General features: G+C 61.8%; 1 protein-coding gene across 7 annotated transcripts in view; it reads left to right on the forward strand.

Annotated features, from left to right (window-relative positions):
* Window positions 1-26208, forward strand: part of NAV1 (neuron navigator 1) — a 241719-nt gene that overhangs the window by 86295 nt on the left and 129216 nt on the right. For all 7 annotated transcript variants that reach the window (XM_041759000.1, XM_041759010.1, XM_041759036.1 and 4 more), the window contains exon 4: window positions 7918-8757. In XM_041759000.1, coding sequence (XP_041614934.1) covers window positions 7918-8757 — 840 coding nt within the window. The remainder of the gene's footprint in view (window positions 1-7917; window positions 8758-26208) is intronic.

Here is a 26208-nt window from a genome sequence, read left to right on the forward strand (position 1 = left end):
GTCCTAGTCTAAGGGCAGCGTACCTGGGAGTTGCAGACCTCGTCTGGAGCCCAGTGTGCAATGAACACCCCTGCAGATGTGTATGGGACAGTTGCCATGGCAACATGCAAGCCAAACACATGTGGGAAACATCGAAGACTTCTTATCCTGGTCTCTTTATTAGCCCAAGGAGCACAGGGATCTAATTTTAAATGAGTGCAACTTCAGAGTACTCTAGATGAGGTGTTTTCCTCAGGCCTTACCCTGCTCTAAGGCCGTGAGCAGAGGGGGTAGAGATTCCCCACTCTGCATCTCCCCCAGATTTCTTACATGATCAATGAGAACACGTTTCATCACATGAGAACGGAGGCATTCTCTTAAGGCCACGTGGCAAGTCGAGAGGAGAACTGGGACCTCCAAGACTTGAGGACAGGGAAGTCCTGAAGGGGTCTTGGGCTTGTTGGAAGTGACCCCAGGACAAAGGTCATGAGGCTGAGCTATCAAGGGAGTGGTGGTGCTGTAGATCGCCAAGGGAGTAATCCTCTGTCCCCACTCCCAGGAGTCTGTGGGCCACTTCTAATGTGACTGTACTCCTAGACCCCCATGCCAACCTCAGGTGCAGTGGGCATCCGGGTTACGGGGAGCAAGGGTGGGATTAGGCCTGGACCAGAGGGCAGGCAGGAAGCGTGAGAGGGCAAGGTTACCAGGCGGTGGAGCCAGAGTGGTGAAGGCCTTGGGTGGCACAGAGGGTCAGCACTGGCCTCTAGACCAGCAGGTATCAGCCTTGGAAGCCCTGTCCTGCCGCTGGACATGCTGGGTCTCAGTTGTGATCTGTCCCCAGGTCATTCCCCCAAGAAACTGGAGCTTCCCTTGAAGGGACAAAGAGAGGGTCCATTGGCCTCCCCGTGGCCCAGGGCTGCAAAGAAGGAAGAAAAGATGTTGCTGGGATCTCATCCCAGAGCCTGGCTCCCATTCCAGCACACCAGCTGCAGCGTCTCTCGCCGTGGGGTATCGAGAGGTCACTGCTGTTTACAATCTCCCACACATCTGTTCTGAGTCACGCATTCATTCATTTACTTGGTCGTCATTCACCAAATATTTCTGAGAGCCCACTATGTGCAGAGAGCTGAGATGGGCTTTGAGAAAAAAATCCATCCTCAGTAGACCAACCCAAGATACATCCTTGGGAAGCACAAATGGGTGAATGAGAAATGTTGGCTCCGGATGTGCAGAGATAACTGAAGTGGTTACCGCGAACTCTGTGTGTGTGTGTGGGGGGGGGTAGTCAGGGAAGGCGTCCTAGAGGAGGTCCACTTGGCCTTAGGAAGGTCTGAGAACAGAAGACTCCAGGCCTTTCTCTAACACCACCTCCTCCTAAAGTCATCCCTACACCCATCGATGGCAAGTCCAGCCTTAGACTTGTCCAGGCCCAAATCTTTGGGAAATGCTCAATTTCTACGAACCCCACACACCCACACTTGGTCTATCAGCACATTCTAATGGCTTCGAAATATAACTCAAGTGGGACCGCTTTGCAGCACTCCCACTTCCAAGCCACTGTCCTCGTTCACCTTGGGTGTCACGACTTTTCTGCCCATGAGCCTAGCACGGCAGCCAAAGTGACCCCTTCAAGGGGGAAGCTGGGTCATGGGACTCCTCCACTCCAAACCTGCCAGTGACTTCCATCCTACTCAGAGGGAAAGGCCACGTCTTGGAAGGACCTAGAAGGCCCTCTATGCCCTGGCCTCATTTCCTGCCTCCGCTCCTTCCTTGCTTCCCAGCCACGCTGATCCGCACGCAGTTCTGATGGGCCGGGCGCACTCTCCCACGGGGCGTTTGCTTGGGCTCTTCCCTCGGCCTGGAAGTCTTCCCTCAGATGCCCCTCTCTTCCTTCAGATTTTTGCCTCAAATGTCACCTTCTCACTAAAGCCTTCTTTGGCCACCATATTGAAGATGCAGCCCCTACCCCCGGACAGTTCACGTGCTCCCTCCTGCCGTGTTTTGCTCCTGGGGACTCTAGTAGCTACCATTTCTTTCTGATTTATTGTCTGTCTCCCGTTGGAACGGGAGTTCCGCGAGGGCAGGAATCTGTGTCTGTCCTTCGGCGCTCCTCGGAGCTGGCCCAGAACTGGAGCTCAGCCCTGGGGAGCTGTGGTCCGATGCAGACAAGGCTGCTGAGCCCCAGCCACTTTGGCAGCCTCCGGCCCAGCCTTGGGTGCTCACGAAGTCCCTGCTGATGGGTGGAATGACATAGGGGAAGGACAGGGCAGAGGAAAGGCAGAGGAGGTGGGGAGTAATCCTGGAGGGCTTTCCACCGAGGCATAGGTATTGGAACCTGCTAGGGAGGTGATGAAAGAACCTCATCCTAGGGATCTGAGCTGAGCGGAGCCAACGTAGAAAGGGCGCTTGTCACCCAGGGCGGGTTGGCTGGGCTTGCAGAGTCATGGGACTAGGTGCCCAGCTCTTGCTTTCCAGATCCGGACCGTGGGCTCAGATATCCAGTAAACTCTTGGGCAGCCCGGGTGGCTGAGCGGTTTAGCACCTGCCTTCAGCCCAGGATGTGATCCTGGAGTCCTGGGATCAAGTCCCATGTTGGGCTCCCCACAGGGAGCCTGCTTCTCCCTCTGCCTGTGTCTCTGCCTCTCTCTGTGTGTCTCTCATGAACAAATAAATAAAAAATCTTAAAAAAAAAAAAAAAAAAAAAAGAAACGTTAAAAAAAAACCAAAAAACCTCTTCACTCTTTCCTGCTCTGACTTGGCTCTTGAGGGAGCCACGTGTGGATTCACCTGCCCACTCCCCCCTCCCTCAGATCCCCTCTTCTCCCAAAGTCACCTTTCAAGGTCAACAGGGTGGGGGCAGCCCACCTCTCCTTTCTACCTTTTTCTCTCCTCCTCCCTCTCCAGTCCAATGGGGAGAGCCCATAGACCCTCCCCAGCCCCCCCCCCCAGACAACCTGGGTTGCATCTGTTCCCCAGCACATGGTGTGAGAATGTAAAATCACACAGCGTGCCTTTCCTTGGCTGTGTGCCTGTATCTTCATTCCTCAGATTGCTTTAAGTTCTTGGTCAACACATGTGGTCAAATCACTCATCTTGCCCCATCGCAGAAACTGCCATTGCCTTTGGAAATGGAGTGGGGATGGATGAGGAGTGGTTCTGGGGAGCCCGGAATTGGGGGCTTTCTTTCGGGACTCCAAGCCGGCCTCTTTCCCCGCCTCCTCTTTAGAGACTGGGCAGGACCCAGTTGCCCTCCACAGGGCACTGACGTCACCGGTACCCGCTCCCTGCCCAGCCAGGCCTCTCCCTCACCACATAGGATCTCTCTCATCGGACCATCCCCGGCCTATCTGTTCTTCTATCTGTTCCTCGGCTTGGGGAAAGAGGAAAGGGCAGAGTAGGAGGGGCTCGGGGCGGGTTTGGGGACAGTGTGACAGGGCAGGTCCCTCTCTTTTTAGGAATCACTCGAGGAAACATTCTGCACATATTGGTTTTATCGACTGATGCTGGAATGGCTGTTGCCACGGCAGCAGAGGCTCCCACTGCAGTAGAGGATGGTGGGAAACTCAAGGGATGTGAAAGGAATCAAAAAAGAACCAGAGAGAGGGAGAGGTCGCATTAGGGAGTGTCTGAAAGTTCCAGGATGCCAAGATGACTCTTTAAAGAGGCCACGTGCTTCTTACCACACACCCCCCTGCTTGAAAACTCTGTGTTCTTGGTGCTGTGGTAGGAAGCACGTCCTCTTGGTCATCCCTGTCCTTGCAGATTTTGTGGCATCTGCTGCATGCAGGGTGCTGAGAGACACCTACATGGCCACCGCACAGCCCTTTAGAGAGAGTGGCAGTGGGAAGATGCGCAGTACCGGGTGGATGGAGAGAGGACTCGCGCTCAAGGGGATTAGCACTGAACTAACTCATGGGATGAGCGTGGAAGGTGTTTTCCTTTTTTTTTAAGATTTTATTTATTTATTCATAGAGACACAGAGAGAGAGAGGCAGAGGAACAGGCAGAGGGAGAAGCAGGCTCCATGCAGGGAGCCCGATGTGGGACTCGATCCAGGGTCCCCAGGATCACACCCCAGGCTGCAGACGGCGCTAAACCGCTGTGCCACCCGAGCTGCCCTGGAAGGTGTTTTCCATTTCATGAACTGCCAGGTGGCCCCTCCTGCGGGAGGGAGTTGATGGTGGGGGCCTCGCGCCTCTCTTCTGGACATTTCTCTCTCCTTGAAGGAAGTAGAATTTCAGGAGCTGTTTGTTGAAGGAAAGGCAGGGACCTGGGGATTTGGGGCACGGGATACCCCTGGAGAGGAGGCGCGCAGGAACAAAGGGCAGTAAAGAAAGGGAAGAGGCCAGGCTGGAACGCAGGAGCCAGGGAGGGCAGAGAGGAGCGTCGTGTGCCGGGGGAGTGGGCACGCGGGGGCGCGGAAGTGCAGCTGGACAGAGCAACAAGTGGAGTAGTGCTTCGTAGCAATTCTGAAGGTTGACGGGAGCAAAGCTAGAAACCCGCAGGAGATGGGGGGCCAGATAAACCTAGGGGAGACCGTGTCAGGCTTGCTGGGGGCAGTGGACCACAGTGGAAACACTGTTCCCAGCCAGATGGCAACCAGTTATTTCCCGTGTCTACTAACGGGGAGCTGAGGGCCGCCTGGGTGGCGGAGTCGGTTAAGTGTGCACCTTCAGCTCAGGTCATGATCCCGGGGTCCTGGGATCGAGCCCCACACCGGGCTCCCTGCTCAGCGGGAGTCTGGCTCTCCCTCTCCCTCTCCCCTGGCTTGTTCTCTCTCTCAAATAAATAAATACAATCTCAAAAAAAAAAAAAAACCCCACTAAACTAAAGAGGAGCTGATTTCACATGCAGGGAAGGAGCACAGAGGGACAAGCAAGAGCTACAGTAACCTGGTAAATGAGAGAACACGTATCCCCAGATTCTCAAATTGCTATTTTTAGGAAAGGTGAGGTTCCCATGGGATTGAACTAGGCGTGTGTCTTGCAAACTAGAGAATGACCTCTGAGTAAGGATGAGGATTTAAGAAGTGATTGTTTTGCAGTTTCATTAAAGGTGACCCGTGGGGTGAGGGAGGAAGGGCGTGGTTACCCCGAGACTTGGCACCAGTGATGGGCCCGGTCCCTTCCTTGAGCTGGGATCTTGTGTTTGGGCATAAGCTCGAGGACCTCATTAGCGCCCAGAGAGCAAATCCCAGGCCTGGCCCCAGCCCTTGGGTGCTCCCTGTACCCCGGCAGGTGCTGGGGCCATACCGCCTAAGTCCCTTTCACCAGAGCTCCACTGCTTGTCTTTACTATCTGAAAGCACAAGCCTTGCTTCCGCCCGAGTTTCCTAAGTGCCAGGTCCAGACTCCCGAGGCCAGCCCGCATGTGCCCCCTGGATGTTCTGGTAAATTCTTGCACCCAGCCCCTTTCCTCTGCTCCTTTGAGGCGGTGGGGCGTGAGCCTGGGCAGCCTCCGGCTTCCTGCTCTCCTGGCCTGAGCTTTCCTGGCCTGAACCCTCCCCACTGATCCTGCTCGGGTTCCAGGAAGCCTTCAGGACCTCCTCCACCTACTCCGCCAACAGCACGGCCTCTCACTCCTGCGCTCACACGTCTCTTGCACCTGCTAAGGAAGGGCCAGACTCTGGGGCTGCAGCACTGAATGAGACAGCCAGGGTCCCTGCTCTGGGGTCCGGTGTCTCTTGTCATCCTGCAGATAATATCCACATCCCTGCGTGTCTCCATCTGATGAGAGAGTGTTGGTGTATGTGACATTGTTTCTTCACGGGGTCAGGATGCTACTTCCCAGATCTGTGTTGTCTCTTTTGAACTCCCTGCCAGACATGGGCGGCGGGAGACTCTCCCTGTTTCTCTGTGTCAACCAAGGCCCAGCCGGGGGTCCGTGCTTCTTACCACACACCCCCCTGCTCGAAAACTCTGTGTTCCTGGTGCTGTGGTAGGAAGCACGTCCCCTTGGTCATCCCTGTCCTTGCAGATTTTGTGGCATCTCACTGCAGCCCCCGGATTATGGAAGGGAGAGTCCTGGGGGCGCTAGGAGGACCCAAGAGCCATGTAGGGCGGTACGGGCCGAGCGTACAGCACTTGGGCCTCCAGATTCATTTGACTAACACAGTTGCAGCATCTGCTGCATGCAGGGTGCTGTGAGACACGGTTCTGCACCCAGAAAGCTGCAGTGCTGGTGGAGGAGACAGACATGTACACAAATACCTCTCGCACGAGGCAGGCTGTGATGATTAGCACCACGGGAGTGGGTGAGCCACGAGACTCGGGCGCTGGGCTCTCCAGCTTCTAAGGGGACAGGCAGGAAGCTAGGGAGAGGGAGGTTGGGGACGGGGTCGGCAGATAGTCTGATGGTAGCACATTCTGGCAGAGTTCCTGGCTGGCTCGGTTGGAAGGGCATGCACATCTTGATCTCAGGGTCATCAGTTCGAGCCCCACGTTGGGCGTAGAGATCACTAAAAAAATACATACACTTAAAAAAAGTGTTCTTAGGGCTTTACAGTCCCCAGTGTGTGGCTCCCCATCTGCGGCCTGCCTCTTCTGGAGCAAGCTTTGCTTCCAGAGACGTCCCCTCTGCTTTCCCCCTGCCCCCCCCTTTCTTGCCTGAGAACCTTTTGCTCAGGCCACTTGGCACCACTGACCTGGGAGGCCGTGGGAGAATGGGCAGTGTCGCCCTCTACTGAGGGGCAGCCCCAGGCCGGCTGCTGCTGGCTCCCTCCCTCTGGGCCTCTACCCCTTCCAGTCCTTCTCTCTTCCCTGAGTCCAGGTGGGAGGGGGGAGGAAGCTTAAGAAAATGTTGCCTTTTTAAATTGCTCTGCGGTGTCCCTTTAGGTCAGGCCCGCAGGGGACCCGCGCTAAGCCTCCACCTGACTTCCAAAGCCCTTTTCCCCTGTAAGCTGGTATTAGAACCACCGGCAGCGAAGAGGGCCAGCCAGAGGGGTGCGATGACTTTGACAAGGTCACGCGGTCCACTAGGCCGGAAGCCCAAGGGTTGGTCCTTTGCTCCACGCCCTGAGCCCCGTCCCCAGTGGGCCTGTCCCGGCCCCTGTGCCCGAGCCCTGGCAGTGCCCCCTACCTCTGGAGGGCAGCCGAGAGCCGCAGAGACCGCAGTGAGGTGGAGCTGGGAGACTCCAGGAGGGAAACCGCAGCGGTTTGGGGTGGGGGTGGGGGAAGCAGCAACCTGGTTGCGGGGCCTCCCGCCCGCTGCCGGCCTCCCCCGGCCCCGCAGCCCCGCAGCATCTCCACGGATGCTTGTCCCCCCCCCCCCCCGTCCCCGGGGCGCGGCAGGCGACCTCCGTGCCCTCCCAGGACCCGTGCCGCCTCCGCGTGAAGAGCGGGGCGCAGACCTGGTGGGAGCCCCCCTCCCCTCCCCGCCCCGCCCCTCCCCGCCCCCCCCCTCCCTCCCCGCCCCCCCTGGATCTCGGGCCGCAAACACCGCCCCCTCCGGGCCAGAAATAGACGCGCGCGCGTCCCCCTCCCCGCGGCGCGCACACTCCTCCCCTCCTCCGGTGGCTCCTCCGCCCTCCCTCCCTCCCCGCCCCTCCCCTCCCTCCTGCGCCCCGAGCCGCAGCCGCAGCCGCAGCCTCCCCTCCGGCGGCGGCCGAGAGCGCGCTCGGCCCGGGGGACCCAGGCGGGCGGCGGGACCGGGACCCGCGCCCCAGCGCCCCGCCGCGCCCCCGCCCCCCGCGTCCTGGGGTCGCTCCGCCCGTTTTAATTCGTGTTTCCCCGCCCCGCCCCGCCCCGCCCCTCCTCCCCGCCCCCCGCTGGCCTCGCTCTTCCCTCTTCCCGGCTCCGTCCCCGCTCTCTGTCCCCGCGCCCTCGCGCCCTGCCCTCCCCGCCGCGTCCTCGCGGCTCCTTCCGTCCTGTCCCTCCCTCCCTCCTCCCTCCCCGCCCCTCCCGCGCCGCCCCCGCCCCGCCCCCGCCCCGCCGGGCCTGCAGGCGCGCGGATCGTCCATGCGCTCCTCGCGGGCAGGATGCTGGGCAGCGGCGTCAAGAGCGCGCAGCCCGAGCTGGAGCTGAGCGGCGGCGGCGCGGACGAGGGCGCGGACGAGGCTCGGGGCGCGGGGCGCAGGGCGGCGGTGGACGGCAGAGGGATGCTGCCCAAGCGCGCCAAGGCCCCCGGCGGCGGCGGCGGAGGCGGAGGAGGCGGAGGAGGAGGCGGCGGAGGCGGCGTTGGAGGCGGCGGCGGGGCCAAGGCCGGCGCGGCCGAGCTCAAGGTCTTCAAGTCCGGCAGCGTGGACGGCCGCGCGCCCGGCGGGCCCCCCGCCTCCAACCTGCGCAAGCAGAAGTCGCTCACCAACCTCTCGTTCCTCACCGACTCGGAGAAGAAGCTGCAGCTGTACGAGCCCGAGTGGAGCGACGACATGGCCAAGGCGCCCAAGGGCCTGGGCAGGGCGGGCGCCAAGGGCCGCGAGGCCCCGCTCATGTCCAAGACGCTGTCGCGGTCGGAGCACTCGCTCTTCCAGGCCAAGGGCGGCCCGGCGGCCGGCGCCAAGACCCCGCTGGCCCCGCTGGCGCCCGGCCTGGGGAAGCCCAGCCGCATCCCGCGCGGCCCCTACGCCGAGGTCAAGCCGCTCAGCAAGGCGCCCGAGGCGGCCGTGAGCGACGACGGCAAGTCGGACGACGAGCTGCTCTCCAGCAAGGCCAAGGCGCAGAAGGGCTCGGCGCCCGCGCCCGCCGCCAAGGGCCCGGAGGAGCGCGCCTTCCTCAAGGTGGACCCCGAGCTCGTGGTCACGGTGCTGGGAGACCTGGAGCAGCTGCTGTTCAGCCAGATGCTGGGTGAGTCCCGCCGCCCCGCCCCGCCCCGCCCCGCCCCGGGCTCTCCCCTGGGCAGCTGCGGGGAAGGTGTGGGAGAGCCACCCCCTCCGCTCCCCTCCCCTCCGCTCCCCTCCGCTCCGCTCCCCTCCCCTCCCCTCCCCCTCCGGGGGGGGCTCCGTTGGTCAGGTCGGGAGGGCCTTGGGCCCCGATGTGCAGGGCCGCCGGCCTCCCCGCAGAGGCGCAGGGCTAAGCGCGCCTTAGAGATGTCGCCGGGCAGGAGCCCAGGCCCCGCTCCCGCTGCCCGAGGTGAGGCGGGACAATGGTGTGCGGGTCTCAGAGCCCCGCGGTGGAGCGCACCGGCCTCCCCCAATCCTGAAGCCCGGAGCCCTAACATGGCAGGACCTGGGGCGGAGGGAGACGGGGCTGCGGCGCGCCCGCCCTGCGCCCGGAGAGCCAGCATCCAGCATCACTGCTGGGGGGAGGCCACCGAGACCCGGATCTAGAGGACAGACGGGGGGAGCAGATGTGGGGGCTGCTCGGCCCGAGCAGAGCAGGGCTGCGGCTCCGCTTCCTCTGTGGATCCCGGCGGGAGCGCGCCTCGCGTTTCCCGGGCGTGGGGGTCTGGCCCCGAGCCGGCCCGGGCAGCTGCGCGCATCTGGACCAGGTCCCTACCCGGCCGGCCCAAGCCCTGCCCCCGGGCGTTCGCGGAGAGCCGAGGGGGCAGCGCCCGGGCGCCGGGGCTCGAGGCTCCAGGCTCGCGGTCGACGGGGAAGCCTCTGCCCTTTGGCTGGTGGAAGCCGGGCGGGCGGGAAGGGAGGAACAAAGCTCGCTCGGGCGGAGGAAGCGCGGGGCTGCTCCATTGTTCTCCAGGCCTGAAGGGTCTTTGCAAAAAACCCGGAGCGGGCCCCGGAACTGCGCTCGCCCTCCCCGGAGAGCCCGGCCCGGCACCGGACCCTGGCCGCAGGGCTGCGGAGGGCGGCGGGGAGGCCCGGAGCTGGGGCCCCTGGTCTGCAGACTTGTTGCCGTGGCTGCGTGGCAGGCGCTGGGACCCGGGCTTCCCGGGGGAGCAGGCTGCCCGGCCTGCCGGGGGGCTGGGAAGGGGCGTGGAGGGCGCGCGTGGAGGGGCAGGGCCGGTGTCCGCCCGCAGCCTGGGGGAGACCCGCCAGGAGCCTCTGGGAGCCGTGGATGGGGAGCCTCCCCTGCAGGCCGCGCGTGGGCTCTGCGGGGGCTGTGGAGGCTGCACGCAGGCGAAGGCCCCAGAGAGCCCTGTCCTGAAGGCCCCGCGCCCGCAGGGACCAGTGGGGGCCTGGGGGCACCCAAGCCGACAGGGCGGCCTCCCGCTGCAAAGGGCAATGTCACCCCTGCGCTGGGGGGCGGCCCGCTCAGAGCCTACAGCCCAGCGGGGTGAGACAGCGGAGACCTAATTCCAGGCATCAGGAGGGCCGTGGAGAAAATGGAAGGGGACCCTGTGCTAGAGGACTGGCAAGCAGAGGTCTTTAAGCTTAAGGAGGTGATAACTGAATCCTGTGTGAGGCAAGAAGAGGCACCAGGCAGGCAGGCGGGCTCAGGAGGAACATTCCCCAGCCACTTAGAGGCCGATGTGCAAGGGGTGTGGATGGTGCTAGAGCAGAGGAACTGAGTGTCTCTGACTGTCTTCTGGAGAGGGGAAGGGAGTGTTAGGGACTCAGAAAAGTAGAGGGCACAGCTCCCTTTTCAAGGTCAGGGCTTCACTTGTTTGGGTCGACCCAGCTGATCTGGGCTGCCCCCCAGACCTGCGAGACCCAGGACTGCCCCACGGCCTGGCTGCCTCGCAGCTGTTCTTCAAGAGGTGGTCACCTGGGAAACCCTGCGGGAGAGTCCTAGAGCTGGCTGGGGTGGAGGTGGAGGGCAGGAGACGGGGAGAAGCTTCCTGTTCAGCGGTTGTCATTCCCAATGCACACTTGTGCCACAGCCCCACTCGGGGAATCTTGGAGATAAGGAGAGGACAACACCCCCTCCCCCACTTCCCAGTTGCAGAAAATGCAAGGTCAAAAGCATCGAGGGCTTTATTAGGGCCATCTCTGAGCTCGCCATGGAAGGCAGGTTGGTTCTGCTTCTGCTCCTAAGTCACTGGCTCCATTTGGGAGCCCAGTGGAGAAAGGGGAGTCAGCAGGTCAAGAGGGGCCTGACCGAGGCAAGTGTCTCTGGACATGGGCCCCTGCCCTGACCTGCTGAGCCTGCAGGGGGCCGGAGGGCCTAAGACCTCTGGTGGGGGGAGAGGGGTGGAAGGTCTGGCACACATGCTGGACTGCTTGGGGCTCTAAGGACCAAGGTAGGGGTGGGGTGTGTGGGTAGGACCTGGGGGACGGTGCTTGGCACCACGGGGAGGTGGGAGCTGGAGCCTTCAGGCAAAAATCTCTCCTCTGTGTGAAGGTGGGAGTTGGGACGGAGGGTAGACTGAGCCTTTCGGGGGCTAGGGGACAACAGAGCTGGGTCAGTCTCTCTGAGCGCGTGAAGGTGTCCTAGGCCGTCAGGACCAGCCTTAGCTGGAGAGCAGGGTGGCTTCTGAGGGGAGGAGTGGCTGCTGCCTCAGTGCCTCAGGATGGTGGCTAAAACAGAGTATTTGTTCCCTACCTGGGAGGCTAAGGGTCAAAGGTTACACATCCCTTGGTGCCATCCCGGAACCGAGAAGCTGCCAAGACCCATTTCTGGGAGCAGGTGGGGAGGAGGGGGGAGGCCGCTCCAAGTAAGAGCCTTTCTGGAATAAAAGAGAGGAGCTGAAATTCGATCATTCCTTTCCCAGAAATCAGCTGGGACCCAGATGGTCTAGGCAGGCTCTGTGCCCCCTTCCCTTTGGAACTTTGGAAGCTGCCAAATAACTAGGGTCCCACCGGGGAACCCTGGAAACTTGGAAGACTGAAGGGTGAGTGCCCAGGGGAAAATGAGCCAAACCCGGGAATCAGATGCCTTTGGACCCAGGCCGATAGTCCGCATCAGGCAGTTTGGCTCCGAGGGAGGAAATGGCAGCAGACCTGGGCCTGGGGGTAGGTTGGGAGGCCGCAGTCCTGAGTCCCCCTTCCGGAAGTTCTAAGCTCAGGGACCTCCTCTAGGACCCAGGTTCCTCCCTTGGGAATGGAAGAGACCCTCCCATGGCTCTTCCCTACCTGTCGTGATGGGGAGGGGGCTGCAGATTAAGGACATCAGGCTTGAAAATGGTCCCGGGCCATTTAAATACATACTGCCATCCCAGACCACCCTCTTCCTGCCTCAGCAGCCCTGGGCCTTAGGATCTCAAAGGGAAATCAGTCTGTTGACTCCCTCCCTCCCTGCACATTCAGTCTTCCTTTCCTCAGTCCTCAAGGCAAAGGGACAAAGTGGAACAGCCAAGGCAGCTCAAGGTCAGGGTGTAAAGGAACCCAGGTGGCTGGAATTCCTGGTCCCACTTCCTCAAGAAGGTGTCTGGAGGGGTTGCCATGACAACAGTCAGGCCCTCCGGAGGCTCAGAGCAAACTGAACAGGGGAAGGAAGACGGAAGTCATCCATTTCTAAGCCAATTGGTTGATGTGGGTTGCAGGGGGGTGGTGAGGGTGGGGTTTACCCTCCAGAGTGTGTTGGGGATGCTTTGAACCCAGGGGGGGGGTAAGAAATGACTTCCTTTTTCTTCAGACCACTGGGGGGGTCTGGGTGGAGAGAGGAGTTCTCCAGAAAAGAACTGAGGGCCAAAGGACAGACACAGGTGGTTTGTGCAGGCTCGCCCAGCACCCTCGGGTCAGAGGCTCCATGCCCAGAGCCGCTCTCCAGGCCTTCCCATGGGTTCCCCGAGGCCTAACAGGGACGCGAGCACCAAGCCCACCTCTGGCCTTCCCTGGGCACAGCGGGCCGCTGGAGGATGCTCGAGGAGTCCCAGGCTGAAGGTGAGCATGCACGTGGAGAAGAAACGGCCCAGAACCTTCCACTTGCAAGGCCTCCTGCCTTCCTCGGGGTTAGCACTGAGGGGAACATTTCTTTTCTCACCTGCTCACGACTTTTTCTTCCCTGTGAAGACTTCGTGCTTTCCGGGGGCCCCATCCCGGTCCTGGTCCCCATCCTTTGGCCATTTCCTTGTTCAGATTGCGGTAGCAAAGCTGGGTAGCAAAGCTGTTCACCGGGGCTCTGCATCTCAGGGGCTCTGCATCTCAGTCGGGGGTGGATGCATGAGCAGGTCTTGGGGGCAGTTCCTCTGCTCTGGGGAGAAGCAGGTGGAGGGAACTGCCTGGAGCTTCTGCGCTTCCCTGCAGTGTAAACCAGCCCAGGGAGATGCCCTTTATCGTCGGGGTGGCCCCAAGCCCTGAATGGGCAACAGGACCAAGTCCCCTGGAATCCTCGGGTGCTTCCTCATACTTCCTCTTGTCCTCCACGCCCCCACGCACATATCTGCTGCTGTGGCCACAGCTGCCCCCCCAGGACCTGTCCCCAAGCCTAGGCTGCCAGCACCAGGTATTTTCTCCTGGTGACTTTCTGCTTCTCTGCAGCTGCCCCTCCACGCACACGTACCCACACCCCGCGGCCTCTGACCCTGAGGGCTAAGGTGCCGGTTGCCCCCTGGGGCTCAGCGGGGAGCCAGTCCTGCAGGGAGCCTGCTGAGCAGAGCCCCCAGCGTCCCACACTGGGCTCAGCACCCTGCTGGCCGCTCCACCTCTGCAGCACGCTGCAGGCTCCTGGTACAGCCAGGGAGCGCGACCCCCTCCCCCTTCCCTTGGGATCTCACGGAACCGCAGAGTGGAAACGTCTAGTTGAGCCACCCACACCTAAAGCTGAAATTAATCCCTCTTACGGCATCAGAGGCAGGTGGGTGTTCTGTTTACACACTCCTAGTGACAGAGGGCTCACTACCTTGTTTTCCTGGAAAGCGCTCGTTATTGGAGAGCCTGTTAGGCTGAGAGTCTTCTTTCTGAGAATTTCCACACATGAGTCCAAACCCGCCATCTGGATCCTTACAGGTTAAGCTGGCTTGCCTTTCAGATATTCCCTCCCTTAATAAAAAAAAGATTTTCTTTATGTATTTGAAAGAAAGAGACCGAGATAGTGACAGGGGGAGGAGCAGAGGGAGAAGCAGGCTCCCCGCAGAGCAGGGAGCGGATGTGGGGCTGGAGCCCAGGACCCCCGGATCAAGACCTGAGCCGAAGGCAGCCGCTTAATGGGCTGAGCCCCCAGGAGCCCTTGGATACCCCCCCTTATGCTGGAGGTCAGACACTCAGCCGTATTCCATCCTATCTCTTCTCCCTTTGTTCCCTCCTCTGGTTTTCCTTCTATTAGTCTTTCGTTTTGGAGTAAGACTTGGGGGGGAGAGGAGCCGTTCACCTGATTCCTGGCCCCGGGGCGTCGGCTCCCCACCTGGACCGCACCCCTGCCTGCGGGGAAGGTCACCTCCCGCACCTGGCACGGCCCAGTGGGTCTACCCGGCCTCTGCCCCGCCACCTAGAAACCGGTGCCCGCCAGCCTGCAGGGTGGGGGGGGCCCACATGTTTCTCATTCCGCTGGCTGACCTCCTCCCACACCCCCGTGGGTTACCCACAAGCGCTTGAAGGCCCCAGAGCCTGCAGCCTTCCCTCTCATGCAGGGGAAGGGCTGGGGGCAGGTGCAGCTCACTGGCCCCGCGCGGGCCCCTCGGGACACCGGGTCAGCCCTCAGAGGGACGCCACTTCCCACACCTTGCCTCATGTCATTTTTGGGGACTGGGCCTCCCGGCAGGGGACAAAACCATGGCCCCCAGGCTTCCGTCCTGCCTCGTTCAGTGTACACAGGCCTCTGCTACCTTTTGACCAGTGGAGACCCAGATGCAGACTGGGAAGGTGCCCGGCGAGCTGTTTCTGTCTCCAGTGGTGCCACCCGCGGGTGGGCGAGCACAGCAGGTGTGCCTGGAGTTCGTGGGACGGGTCAGGGCTCTTCATCTTCTATCTGCATCTAGGCCTCTGGCAGGACAAGGGGCAAGTTGCAGGGTGGGACGCGCAGCGGAGGAGAAAGAGGACCCGGTGGGAGCCTGCAGGGGTGCCGGTGGGAGAGCGCCCAGCCCAGCCCATCTGCAGGCTGCAGGTTCACCCCGAGAGCCTTGGCTCCAGCAGGTTCCAGGTCTTGCTGCCGGCGCTGTTGTACACGGTGCGTCGGCTCCAGCCAGCCCTCGGCAAGGCGGCCAGGGCTCCCCAGGGGCTGGGCCTGGGCCTGGGCCTGGGCCTGGGCCGTGGTCGGCTCTATTTTAGACATCTCAATGACACGCTTCAGGGCCATGGGAGTGGGCGCGGCCCCCACAGCCCTCTCATTTCGGGCCGTAGTGGACGACTCGGGTGCCAGCTCTTGTGCCCCGGGGGTGTGGAAACCAAGAGCGAGCACAGCCCAGCAGGCCCAAGGGGCACTGGCATGCGCTCACTGCTGGGACCCAGGGGATCTGGGGTCATCCTTCGGGTCTCCGGGGTGGGGGGTGCTGCTGTTGGGGTGGTCTGGTCTGGGAGGTAGAAGAAGGTCGTAAGCCCTGGGTGCTTCCGTGGAGAGCTGGAGTGGAACTGGGCCCCTGGGCTGGGTAGGAGGCTAGCGCTGTGTTTTGAAAGCAAGACTTAGCTGAGGGTGTGGAGGTACTGGGTTCGTGGGGGGTACGGGGTCTCGCAGGTAGCCCTAGGGGCGTGGGGAAGGTGGGAGCCGGGTGTGGACACAGGGTGTGCAGGGCCTAGTGTGCGTCACGTGGAGCACCCATTGGCCTACAGCAAATCTGCACAAGCTGAAGGTGCGTTTGTGTGCACGTGTTGGGTGTATGCGAGACTCGGGCAGGTCTGAGAGAGTCTGAGATACGACCGGGGTAGAATGATTTCCCTCCCAGAGACCCCCAGGCAGAGGCTGCAGGGGTTCGGCCTCCTGGCTTCTCTCCCAGAGCAGCACCGTGGGGGCTGGTTACCCCTCGGGCGCTCAGGACACAGGCTCCCTTTGCCCTTGGCGACTCGCTAAACAGGCCCTTCCCTTCTGGGGAAGCTGGCAGCCACCCGGGAGGCCTTGGCTTTCTCTGCAGCTCCGTCAGCTGCCATGGGGCCGAGGACTCCGCCTTCCCGGGCTGAAGGGCCCCTCCCAGGACCTGCCTCTGCTGGGGGGCAGGTGGGCCCCGGGACCACGATCATCCAACAGTAATCACAAACACATGTCAATCGCTTGGGATACAGGAGGCGTCGGTCTTGCCCTGACGCGTAATAAGTCAGTGCTCAATCATCCCGCGATCCTGGCCTTATTGGCGGTTAGGGAGGAAACTGAGGCACGGAGCTACAGGGGATCGATCTGCTCAGAGCTGGTGGAGCGAGCGAGCAGGAGACCCAAGATTTGGACTTAGCCCCTATGACATGCTGCTTCCAGGAGCCTTGAGCCCCCCCTCCGTCCCGCCTCCTGGTCCCCCCGCTGGCAGCTGAGCTTCAGAATCCGCCCATCAAGCAGGTGCTGTGGGTGAAGCTGTGCACCCCTGAGATTGCGGCTCTGGGCCCTGCTCGGCGGTGTCTGACAGCTGGATGAGGAGGCGAGCGGGGTCACGCTCAGTCCCACACCAGGCGCTCGTGGCAGGTGCGGTGGCAAAGTTCAGAAAGGCTAAGGGGGAGCACGAGTCAGTGCGTGGGGCACGTGTGCCCGTGGGTGCCTCGGGCGTGGAGGGGAAACCCTGGGGAAGTGCTGCGGTTTCAAAAGAAGGTTGGGATCCGGGCAGCAGACATGGGAGGGGCTGGAAGAGGGAGGAGGAGTTGATGGGGAGGTAAAATCATGGGGTCCTGTCGGCAGAAGAGGTGGCAGAGGGAGGGAGAGAGGGAATGAGACCGGACGGGGGGTTGGGATGGGCCTGACCGACCTGAGCGGCATGGCCCGGGGCTGGGCTCTGGGCTCTGGGCAACATTGGAACCGGGGAGAGCCATCAGGGCTTGACCCGAATGGTCCCCAGAAGGACCCTATGCCCCTTGGTCCTTTGGAGAGGTTGCTGCGGGGGAGGTCAGCCGGCCCAGGGCCTCTCTCAAGTTCTGCGTCTGTTTGCTCGCGTGAAGACGCCCGTGCTCCCTCTGCAGCGGCGAGAGGCACCGAGAGAGCACGTCTCGGTCTCGGCGCCCAGAGGTGGCCCCGCAGATGAGCAGCAGCTCTGAGGCGGCCCGAGGTCCCTCCCTCTGCGTGCCCGGGGATTGGTGCCGCACCCCCAGCCCCGGGGAGCGCCCGCAGCCAGGGCAGGCCAGCCCGCAGAGAGCAGGCCCACGTCGTGGGGGGCCACCCCCCAGCTCCCAGCCTGCTGGTTCCGTGCAGGATGCCTTCCTAAGGGGCTATTGGGGGGCTATTTAAAGGCATCAGAAACGCTTGGCACAAGGGGATGTGCATTCCCGTCATCCCGCTTTGCTTGGATGGAGTGGGAGGACTGGGTCGGGACTAGCTGGCGAGGAGCCCTTGGAGCAGATGGCCCCTCCGGGGGCGAAGGGAACGCCCCCCGCCCTGCCTTATCCTACACTCACATCTTCATCTTCCTCCGCTCTTCACGATGCCACCAGAGCGTTCTGGTTGCCGTGCCCTGGACCTTGCCGTGGGCTTCGTCCTTACAGGAGTCACCGTGTTTTGTCACAGAGGGCTGGTCTTGTCCTGGCATCTGGGTGTCCCAGGAGGTGCGGCCCTAGAATTCAGGGCTTGCCCAAGCATGTAGATCCTGTCCTCCGTGGATCCGCCCAGCCTTGCCGGTGCCGTGGTGTCGGGGGCTGCTGCCGTGCTCACTGTGGGGCCCCCCGCCATCCTGCCCCCCATGTGGCACCAGGGCACGCAGCAGGGCTCGCTGGGGCAGGCCGGGACTGCTTGCTGCTCCCACTGCCTTGAAGGGCGGCAGCAGCCACACGTGGAGGCCTTCTCCGGCGCGGAGGCCAGCCTCAGTCCCCGGGCTGCCTGACACCCTGCTCCTGGGGCAGGTTCACTCTCAGGAGGCGGGTGGAGAGGCTGCCCCTGCTCTTGCTGCCACCCAGAGCCCACCCAAGCCCCTGCCTGGCACCTCAGCTAAGCCCATAGTGTTGGGGCCGCCGGGGGCCTGGCTGCAGGGTTTGGGCTCCCAAGAGGGAAGCGCTCCGGGCCTTAGACTTCAGTCGAGGCCTGGGCTCTCGAGGTCGGTCAGGAACCTCCATCCGGAGGAGGATCCGTGGCGGTCGCTTAAACTCACCTACAGGAGTCACCGGAGATTATTCGCAAAACGACGCGCGACATTTATCGAGCACTCACCGTTGCCGGCCGTGCTGAGCGCGTTGCTCGCATAAACCCACTCGTCCTCACAATGAGAAATCAGTCAAGGGTCACGTGCAAAATATTTCACAACTGCTGCAGGCTGCAGAACTGGAGAGGACTGCTGGGGGCCCCGTTAGGCCGATGTTAACCCCGTGGACGCTGAGTTGGGGGAGTCCCCGGGAAGGGCCCACGTGACCAGGGTGGCAGGAGGAGCGCTCGAGGGCCCAAGGGACACTTACTACGCCTGCTGGTGTGAGGGTGTTTTGTGTTTTTTAACAGCCAGTATCCGCTCTCTCCCACACCCGGTGCCTCTCTGTAGACTGGTCACCCCACTGTTGCACGAGGCCGAGGTATGCGGGAACTTAGAGGAGTCCCAGGAGGCCACGCAGCTTGTCCGAGGTCACCCGGCCAGTCCATGGTCAAGCTAAGGTTCAAACGAGGCCTGATTCAGGCTCATCCATTTCACCGTAGACTGTACTGCCTCTTACATAAGAAGCAGCATCCTTTTGCTTCCCGTGCCCTCCAGACATTCTGGAACCTTCCGGCCGAAGGGGTCTCGCAGTGTGCCTGAGTGCCCAGGTCTAGAACGCCTGCCCTCCTGCCTCTGCAAGCATGACCGGGGCCCTGTGACTGTCTAGTGCAGGAAGCAGACCAGAGACGGACGCCTGCCGTGCGGCGTTGTGGCCAGTGCTGTGACCGAGCAGTGCCCAGCAGCGGCCGGAAGGCTCGTGGGTGAGAATCCGGGCCCCAGAGTGTCAGCCTAGGATAAGCTCTTCCTCCACTTTCTCCCACTGTGAATCCTGGCACCGGCACTCTTTTTTTTTTTTTTTAAGATTTTATTTATTTATCCATGAGAGACACAGAGGGAGAGGCAGAGACACAGGCAGAGGGAGAAGAATGCTCTGTGCCAGGAGCCCAACGTAGGACTCGATTCCGGGTCTCCAGGATCACGCCCCGGGCCGAAGGCGGTGCTAAACCACTGAGCCACCTGGGCTGCCCCAACACTCTTTTTTTTTTTTAAGATTTTATTTCTTTATTGAGAGTGTGCGCGAGCAGGAGCAGGGGGAGAGGCTGAGGGAGCAGCAGGGGGCCCGTGCGGCCTGACCGCAGGACTCCGGGATCAGGACCTGAGCTGAAGGGAACCTCGAAACAGACTGAGCCAGCAAGGCGCCCCTGGATCTGTCGCTCTTCCCTGTGGATCTCGCATAAGCCGCTCCAGGCCTCAGCCGCAGCCTCCGTGGTGGTGATACGGGGTCAGACCCCCCCGCAGCCCGCTCCCAGACCTGGACGGATGCCTTGAGAGTGCGCGTGCGGGACAGGCCGCTCCGTGGCTGGCGTTGCAGATTCGGCTCCGTCTGCATCTCCGGGCTTGGCTTCTTTCCTCTCTCGCTCCCCCTGGGCCAGTAGCCCCTGATTTCTAGGTCAGCTTACCCGGAGCGCTGCATCTTGGGGGTGGGGAGTTAGCCACGTGCCAGACCCAAGGACTCAACAGTAATGATACCTGTCACTTCTTACGTGTCGCGTATCAGGCACTGTTCTAAGCACCTTATGTATATTGACTCATCGAGTCGCCCGGAACAATCTAGGTAGTTAGGGGCTATTTTCTTTCCCATATTACTGATGAGGGGAAACTGAGAAGTCAAGTGACTTCCCAGGGTCACCAGCCGTCGAGTGGAGGAGCCTGGGTGTGACCCCCGGCCGTGTGGCTCGCGCTCAAGCACGAGTGGCCCAGGGCCTCCCACCAGCGGAGAACACCGGCCTGGAGTCCACACTCGTGGCCGACCCTCCTGGGCGGCTGCCCGGGTCCTTCCTTCGCTCCTGAGCCATCTCCATTCCGGTGTCTCCTGTGGAAGAGCCGTAGCACGCGGAGCCGGGAGCCGAACGCGTTCGCGGAGTCTGGGGTTGATGCGCTTCCTCTGCCCTCCCCACCGTCTGGGTTCGCTCCTCCCTGTGCGCACCTGCCCCCACAGCCCAGGAGGGCCAGCACCCGTGTTCCAGGCACAGGTACGCGTCAAGGCTCGGTGCTTGCCCTGGGCCTGGGGTCCTGTGTATCCCCGGGACCTGCGTGCCTGCGGTGGTAACGGGAAATGCCGTGCGTGCGAGGGTTCGGGTCCGCTCTGCTGCCTGCCAGCTGCTGTCCCTACGCTCCTTCAGCCTGTTCTCGTCTGGAATGGGGCTTGTACCCACTCCGTGGGGGCACCTGGCACACCACAAGGATCGGCAGAGTTGGCGCGCCCGGCCCTCCCCGGCGGCCTTACCGGTACCCCGTCCTTCCTAATCGCTCTGGCTCTGCAGACCCCAGCGTCAACCAGGGACTCCAGTGGCTTCATTCACAGATTGGCTCGTTATCGACCGTGTCTCAGTGTAGCTCTGATGTTTTCGCTCGGACGCCCGCCCGGCTCTACACGTGGAAGCCCCCTGGGGGCAGCTTAAGCCAAAGGGGGAGCTTATGGTAGGGCACGGACGCAGAGCTGTCTTGCAGGGGCCAGCCAGGCTTCTGGGGTGAAGGAAACTTGCTGTCCTGAGCTGCGTCACCTGCTCGGCGTCCTTGCTCCCTCTGCTCCTTGTGTACCCGGACTGGCATTTCTGCCCCCTGCCCTCGTGCCGAAACGTGGATGCCCCACTCCGTGCTTGCCCTGTCCCCCTTTCAGGGGCAGGGGGGTGGCCTCTGAGTGATCCATCCCGAGGAGAGAGGAGAAGCACATTGGCTTTGCCCAAAGTTTTTAAGGTAATCCATCCGCCTGGTGGTCGTTTAGACTTTGACGAAAAGAAAATAGAGACGCCACGAGAAAAGTGGTTGAGCTGGAAGCAAATGTGAGGAAGGGAGTCGAAGGTGGTTCAAGTTCATTACCCGCCCCTAGTGCTTAACTCAGGGCCTGGGTCCCATCTAGATGCGGGTGACACTGGCAACGTCCCCACCTCTGGGTAGGGAAGGGTACTCAGACCTGACCCATCGTTGTCCCCTGGGCTTCTGTGTCCACTCTCCATCCCAGGCCCTTAGAAATTGTCCTGCCCCGTCCCCACTCCCTGCATCGGCTCACGGCCCCCCTGGTGGTCCTTGAAAGGTCCTTCCCGGGGCTGAGGCATGAAATCCACCCCAGTGGCCTGTTAACACACAGCTGGGAGGACATCTGGGGAGGAGTGAGGCCAAGACATCCTGGCTCCTTCTCTTATCTCAGGGGAGAACAGGTGGATGGGTTTGATGCTGACCCATTACTTGCAGGAGCATGAGGTTGGAGCCAGAGCCCTGGCGTGAGAGGAGGCCCCCTGGCTTTGCCTTAGGGGTGGGATGTCGATGGGGGATGGGGAGGGATTTGCCACAGAGGAGCCGGCCCAGCTTCTGAGCCAGAGGAGCCCATTCTAGCCTGGGGCTGGGCAGGGGCTGGACTTGTGCCATTTTCCCACACGCTGCCTAGGGATTGGGTTTCCTGCTGAAACTGTATCTCTGAATCACAATCACAAAGTTCCCAGCTTCTCCACTCACGCTGTTGGCAGCAGCTCTGTATATCCTAAGCCATCTCCCCTTTGCTCTCTGGGGGGCCCGGGGAGGAAGGAAGGACACAGACCAAAGTGGTCAGATGCAGGGGCCCGGAGTCCGTCCTGAGTTCAGATCCTGCCTTTGTAATACCAGCCTTGAGACCCGGGCCGGTTTATCCTGTCTGAGCTGCAGTTTCTTCCCTTGTTAAATATGTCGAATGATAGCTGTCGCCTGAGACTGCCACCAAGGGTCGGTGAGCTCACGTCCATAATGCTCTGAGCACAGTGCAGACGCTCAGTGAAGGTCGGCTTTGTAGCATTATTCCTTCGCTGTCTATCCAGCCCCACCATATGAGGCTGTAGAGGAAGGAGACGTGGCCCCTGTCCTGGGAGCCCCAGTCTGACGTGGAGACAAAGGCTTTGCCCTCAGGAGCCCGTGCGCTGCTGGGGGAGGTTCAGTCCTATGCTCCAGGACCCACAGGCAGGTGGGGGAAACAGGAGTGTCGCCCTCGGGGAGCTCCCCTCTGGTGGGGGAGATGCGGCCCTCGTGCCCCGGAGCCCTGGAGCCCCCAGGCTGTTTGTCCTTGGATCCCTGTGCTTCCCTGGGCCCTCGGCTGCCCCCTTTGCCACCAGGCTTCTGCCATCCTCCCCGCCTCCTCCCTCCCTCCTCATCTCCAGGATGCCCCCTCCTCTCCTGTTGGTGTCCTTGGGCCCTGCCTCTGTCGTGCTGTCTCATCAGCATTGAGTTCACCAGATGACTTGTTTGTGGGTCTTTTCTGTGTGTGCTGAGCAAGTTCTCAAGAAGCATCTCCCCTAGGACGCTCGTTTCCTTCCAAACGCCGCCCAAGCTGCAGACACAGAAATTAGACGCGTCAGTTTGCTTGCCGGCTGCCTTAAATTTGCATTTGATTAAAAGACGCCAGCGTCCTCCCACCCACATTTCTTCCTTCCCGACCTTCCCCTCTCTGCAGTGCAGCCCCCATTCTCCCAGCCCTCTCCCTTGCTGTGCTCAGGGCATCCTCCCGCTGGGCCCCTCTACCCTGCCTCAGCCGCTGCCGCAGAGCCGCATGACCCTCTGCACTTCTCTCTTTCCTGGGCTCAGCTCTGCACGGTTTGCCTCTCGTGGTGCCTGCAGCTCTGTGAGTGCCTGGAGCTCAGCTGCTGGCCTGGAAATGAGATGCCTGTGGCTGGGGGCTCAGCGTCGGGGGTGGCAAGGGTGATGCGTGCCCTCCATCTCTGTTCCCACCTGCGACCAGCACCATCCTGGACAGGAAGCCGCCAGGTGCAGAGTAGCCTTTGAAAAGCCTGTTCTCCTCCCGCCTCTGTGTCTGGAAGGACGAGGCGATGAGGGCACGAGCCATAGGTGCGAGGACAGAGGGCCTTGCCTCCTGAGGACACTCAGGTCACCCTCACTCCTTCCTTAGCCGACAGACCCAGGCCTTGCTCAGAACTGCTGGCTTCTCTCCTGCAGCCACACTGCGGGGGAATAAGCTTCATCACGAGGCCAGCATCGCCTGTGGCTCCTGCCCATTCCCAGCCCGATAGCAAACCTGCTGAGGTTTGGCGTTTCCACATTGCAGACGCGCTCCTCTCTCAATTATCTGTGCCAGTGTAAAAGCAAAACAAAGCAAAACCCAGAAGACAAACAAATGAAAAGCCATTCCGTCTCCTTGAGATTTGGGGTGGGGGTGGGGGATAGCCGTTTTGCTTTTCTAGTTTCTTTTGATCACTTTTGACTATAATTGGTATCCAGTTCAAGTCCTCAGACTCAGGTGGGAAGGAAGCAAAGGAGCAGGGAGCTCTGGGTGGACAGGTGAGGGTCACATGTCAAAGGGGAGTCCTGTTGGGATGGGGACCTGAGGCCTGAGGGAATAGCTGCGGAGCCAAGGGACGGGGCTCCAGATGCCCATCATCTTCCCCATCCCCCCTTCCCAGCCCATGGTGAGCGTCTCTTTTTTTTTTTTTTTTTTAAAGATTTTATTTATTTATTCATGAGAGACCCAGAGAGAGAGAGGCAGAGACCCAGGCAGAGGGAGAAGCAGGCTTCCCGCGGGAGCCCAACGTGGGACTCGATCCCAGGACCCCGGGGTCACACCCTGGGCTGAAGGCAGATCCTCAACCACTGAGCCACCCAGGCGTCCCCCACTGAGCCACCCGGGCGTCCCGCGAGCGTCTCTTTATCTCTTGCCTCCTCCTTGCTTCTGGGTCCCTACGTGCTGAGGGAATGCAAGCTGACACTAGCATCAGCCTGAGCCAGACATCATTGGAAGGGAATCTGTCCCCACACCCACTCTTGTCTTGCCTCCTTCCTTACCAAAAAGTAAAATTTAAAAAAAAAAAAATTATATATTATCTCAAGCAGCTCCGAGTGTAGGAAACAAGTCTGGAAGAAGAGACAGATGGGGCGGGGGGTGGCGTGCGAGGGTGGCGGAGCGAGTGTCCTTTATACCCACGGAGGAGAGATCTGGAGACGAGTGATAGTAGCGAGGGAGAGCCGGGAAGGATGGGCAGAGGAAGCCAGAGACCTCATGCCCGTCCCTGCGGCACCTGCCGTCCTCGGCTCCTTCCTCGCTGGGAGGGTATCCCCCAGCCTGTGACCCGGAGAAGGAGGGGGAGGGACGGCGGGAGGGACGGCCGTCTGCCTTTGCCCTGGTCGGGCTGGCTGCCTCTCACCCCCGGCTCCCTCCTGGCCGGAGACGTCAGGGCCTGCAGATTTGAGGATTCCGGGGTTTCTGGGAAGCAGGGAAGTGCGTGTCTCCATCTGGCCTTCCTTGCAAAGCCGGCAGGCGGCCACCCTCTGGCATGTTACTTGTCAGGATTTCTCTGAATGGAATCCAAGAGCAAGAGCCAAGAATAGAGGTGAGGGCACCCAGCTCGCGCTCCACGAAGCCAGGCTCCTTCAGCAAGCGTGGCAGCCCGGCGGGAGGGGGGGCGTCTCCGGGTCCCTGGCGCCACAGCCAGCCACGGCGTCGCAGTGTCAGAGCTGGAGACGAGGCACAAGCCCTTCCTTTGGCAGAGGAGGAAACTGAGGCCGGGGGCCCGGAAGGGAGTAGGCCCAGCCTGGGAGCACCCAGAGCGCTTCTGACTCCTGGCCTGACGCCTTCCCCTACTAAATTTTAATTAAGCTCCCCTTCCTCAGACCTTAAAGTTAGGACATCCTGGGCACCTGGTGGCTCAGTGGTCAGGCCTCTGCCTTCAGCTCAGGGTGTGACCCCGGGGTCCCGGGATCGAGTCCCACATCGGGCTCCCCGCATGGAGCCTGCTGCTCCCTCTGCCTGTGTCTCTGCCTCTCTCTCTCTCTGTCTCTCATGAATAAATAAATAAAACCTTTTTAAAAATTAAAAATAAAAAAGTTAGGACAGGCTGATGTGGCTCCCCCAGCAGGTCCTTGAAATGAAGGAGTAGGACGAGGGGTCCCCGCCGGTGGGTGCTCTCCCCGGTGAGGGTGGCGGGGTGTGGCCGCAGGAGGCCGTCGCTGTCAGAACCTGGAGGGACCCTCTGGGATCGGCCCTCCCGTCCCCTTAACAGTCGAGAGCACCCAGCTGCCAAAAGGGAAAATTTGCCTCAGGTCCCGCACCCGGTGAGCGGCAGATGGAGGACCCGGATCCAGGCCTCCCGGGGTCTCTTCCTGGGCCGTGAGCCTTGTTTGGGGAGGTCAGCCCAGGGCTGCGGGGGCGGGGGGACGCCTGTCACAACCCCACGTCCGCCGATGGCTGCTGCTGGCCGCATCCAGGTATCCGGGTCAAGTACCAGACGCACCTGTCTCTCCCTGTGGCTCTGAAGACGCTCCGATAAGTCCCTGCACGGGTCCTCCTGCCCACGGAGGCTCCTGTAACCTCTCGGTGGAAGCCGAGGGCCGCGGGAGCTGGCTTCCCTGGGTTGTGGGGTGGCTCCCGGGGACCTCTTGTGGCCGACGCCCCTGGGGAGGGCCAGGCTGCTGCCTGGAGGAGCAGGGACGCAGGCCCCGCCAGGCCCGTGGTCCCCATGGCCCGAGAGTACAGGCGCCGTGGTGTCTGCGTGAGGCCCTTGAAGCCCCGGAGCCCCTGTCCTCCTCGGGCTGAGTGTCCCTGGGATCTGGAAGCCTGCCTCAGTTTCCCTGCTCACCAGAATGAGGCCAGTCCCGGCATCCTGGGCCCTGAGACCCTGCAGGAGATGACGTGGGAGAGGGACAGTTGGTGCCCGGAGCACCGGGGTGGTCGTGGCCCCGGCGGTGGTGGTGGCGGCAGGGATGTGGCCGGCCCGGTAACGGTCTTGGCGGTGGCAGCAGCGATGACGGTGCTGGTCTTGCCGGTGCTTTGGCAGCGGCTGCATGCAAGATGGTGGTGATGGCGACGCTGTCGGTGCGGCCGGAGCAGTGGCCCCACCTGCAGCCTCGGGTGCCGACCCCGGTGCCCCGGGCACCCAGGCGTAGGAGGCGTAGGGGCTGCCGGCCTGGCAGGAGGGCCTGCTTCCTCCGCTGCCCCAGGCAGCCCGTGACCGTGACCGCTGAGCCCAGACGGCGCCGCCCGCGTGCGAGGGCCGCGGAGGTGGAGCAACGGCCCAGCTCCTAGGGGGCTTCCCACCCTCCCGGGACCTAACCAGTGTGACGTTCCGCATCCCGTTCCCATGCCTTCCTTCCGTGGACGGACCTGGGGAGCCCCGTCTGTGCATGGGAGCCTCCTTGTCAAGGCCGCCCCTGCCCCGCCGCCTGCACCACCCGTCTCCGCACCCATGGGTGCAGGTGCGGTACAGGGAGCCCTGCCCGACCAGCAGGCAGGCTGCGCGCCCTGAGCCAGCGCT

This window comes from Vulpes lagopus, chromosome 1 (genome assembly GCF_018345385.1).
Source record: "Vulpes lagopus strain Blue_001 chromosome 1, ASM1834538v1, whole genome shotgun sequence".
Lineage (NCBI taxonomy): Eukaryota > Metazoa > Chordata > Mammalia > Carnivora > Canidae > Vulpes > Vulpes lagopus.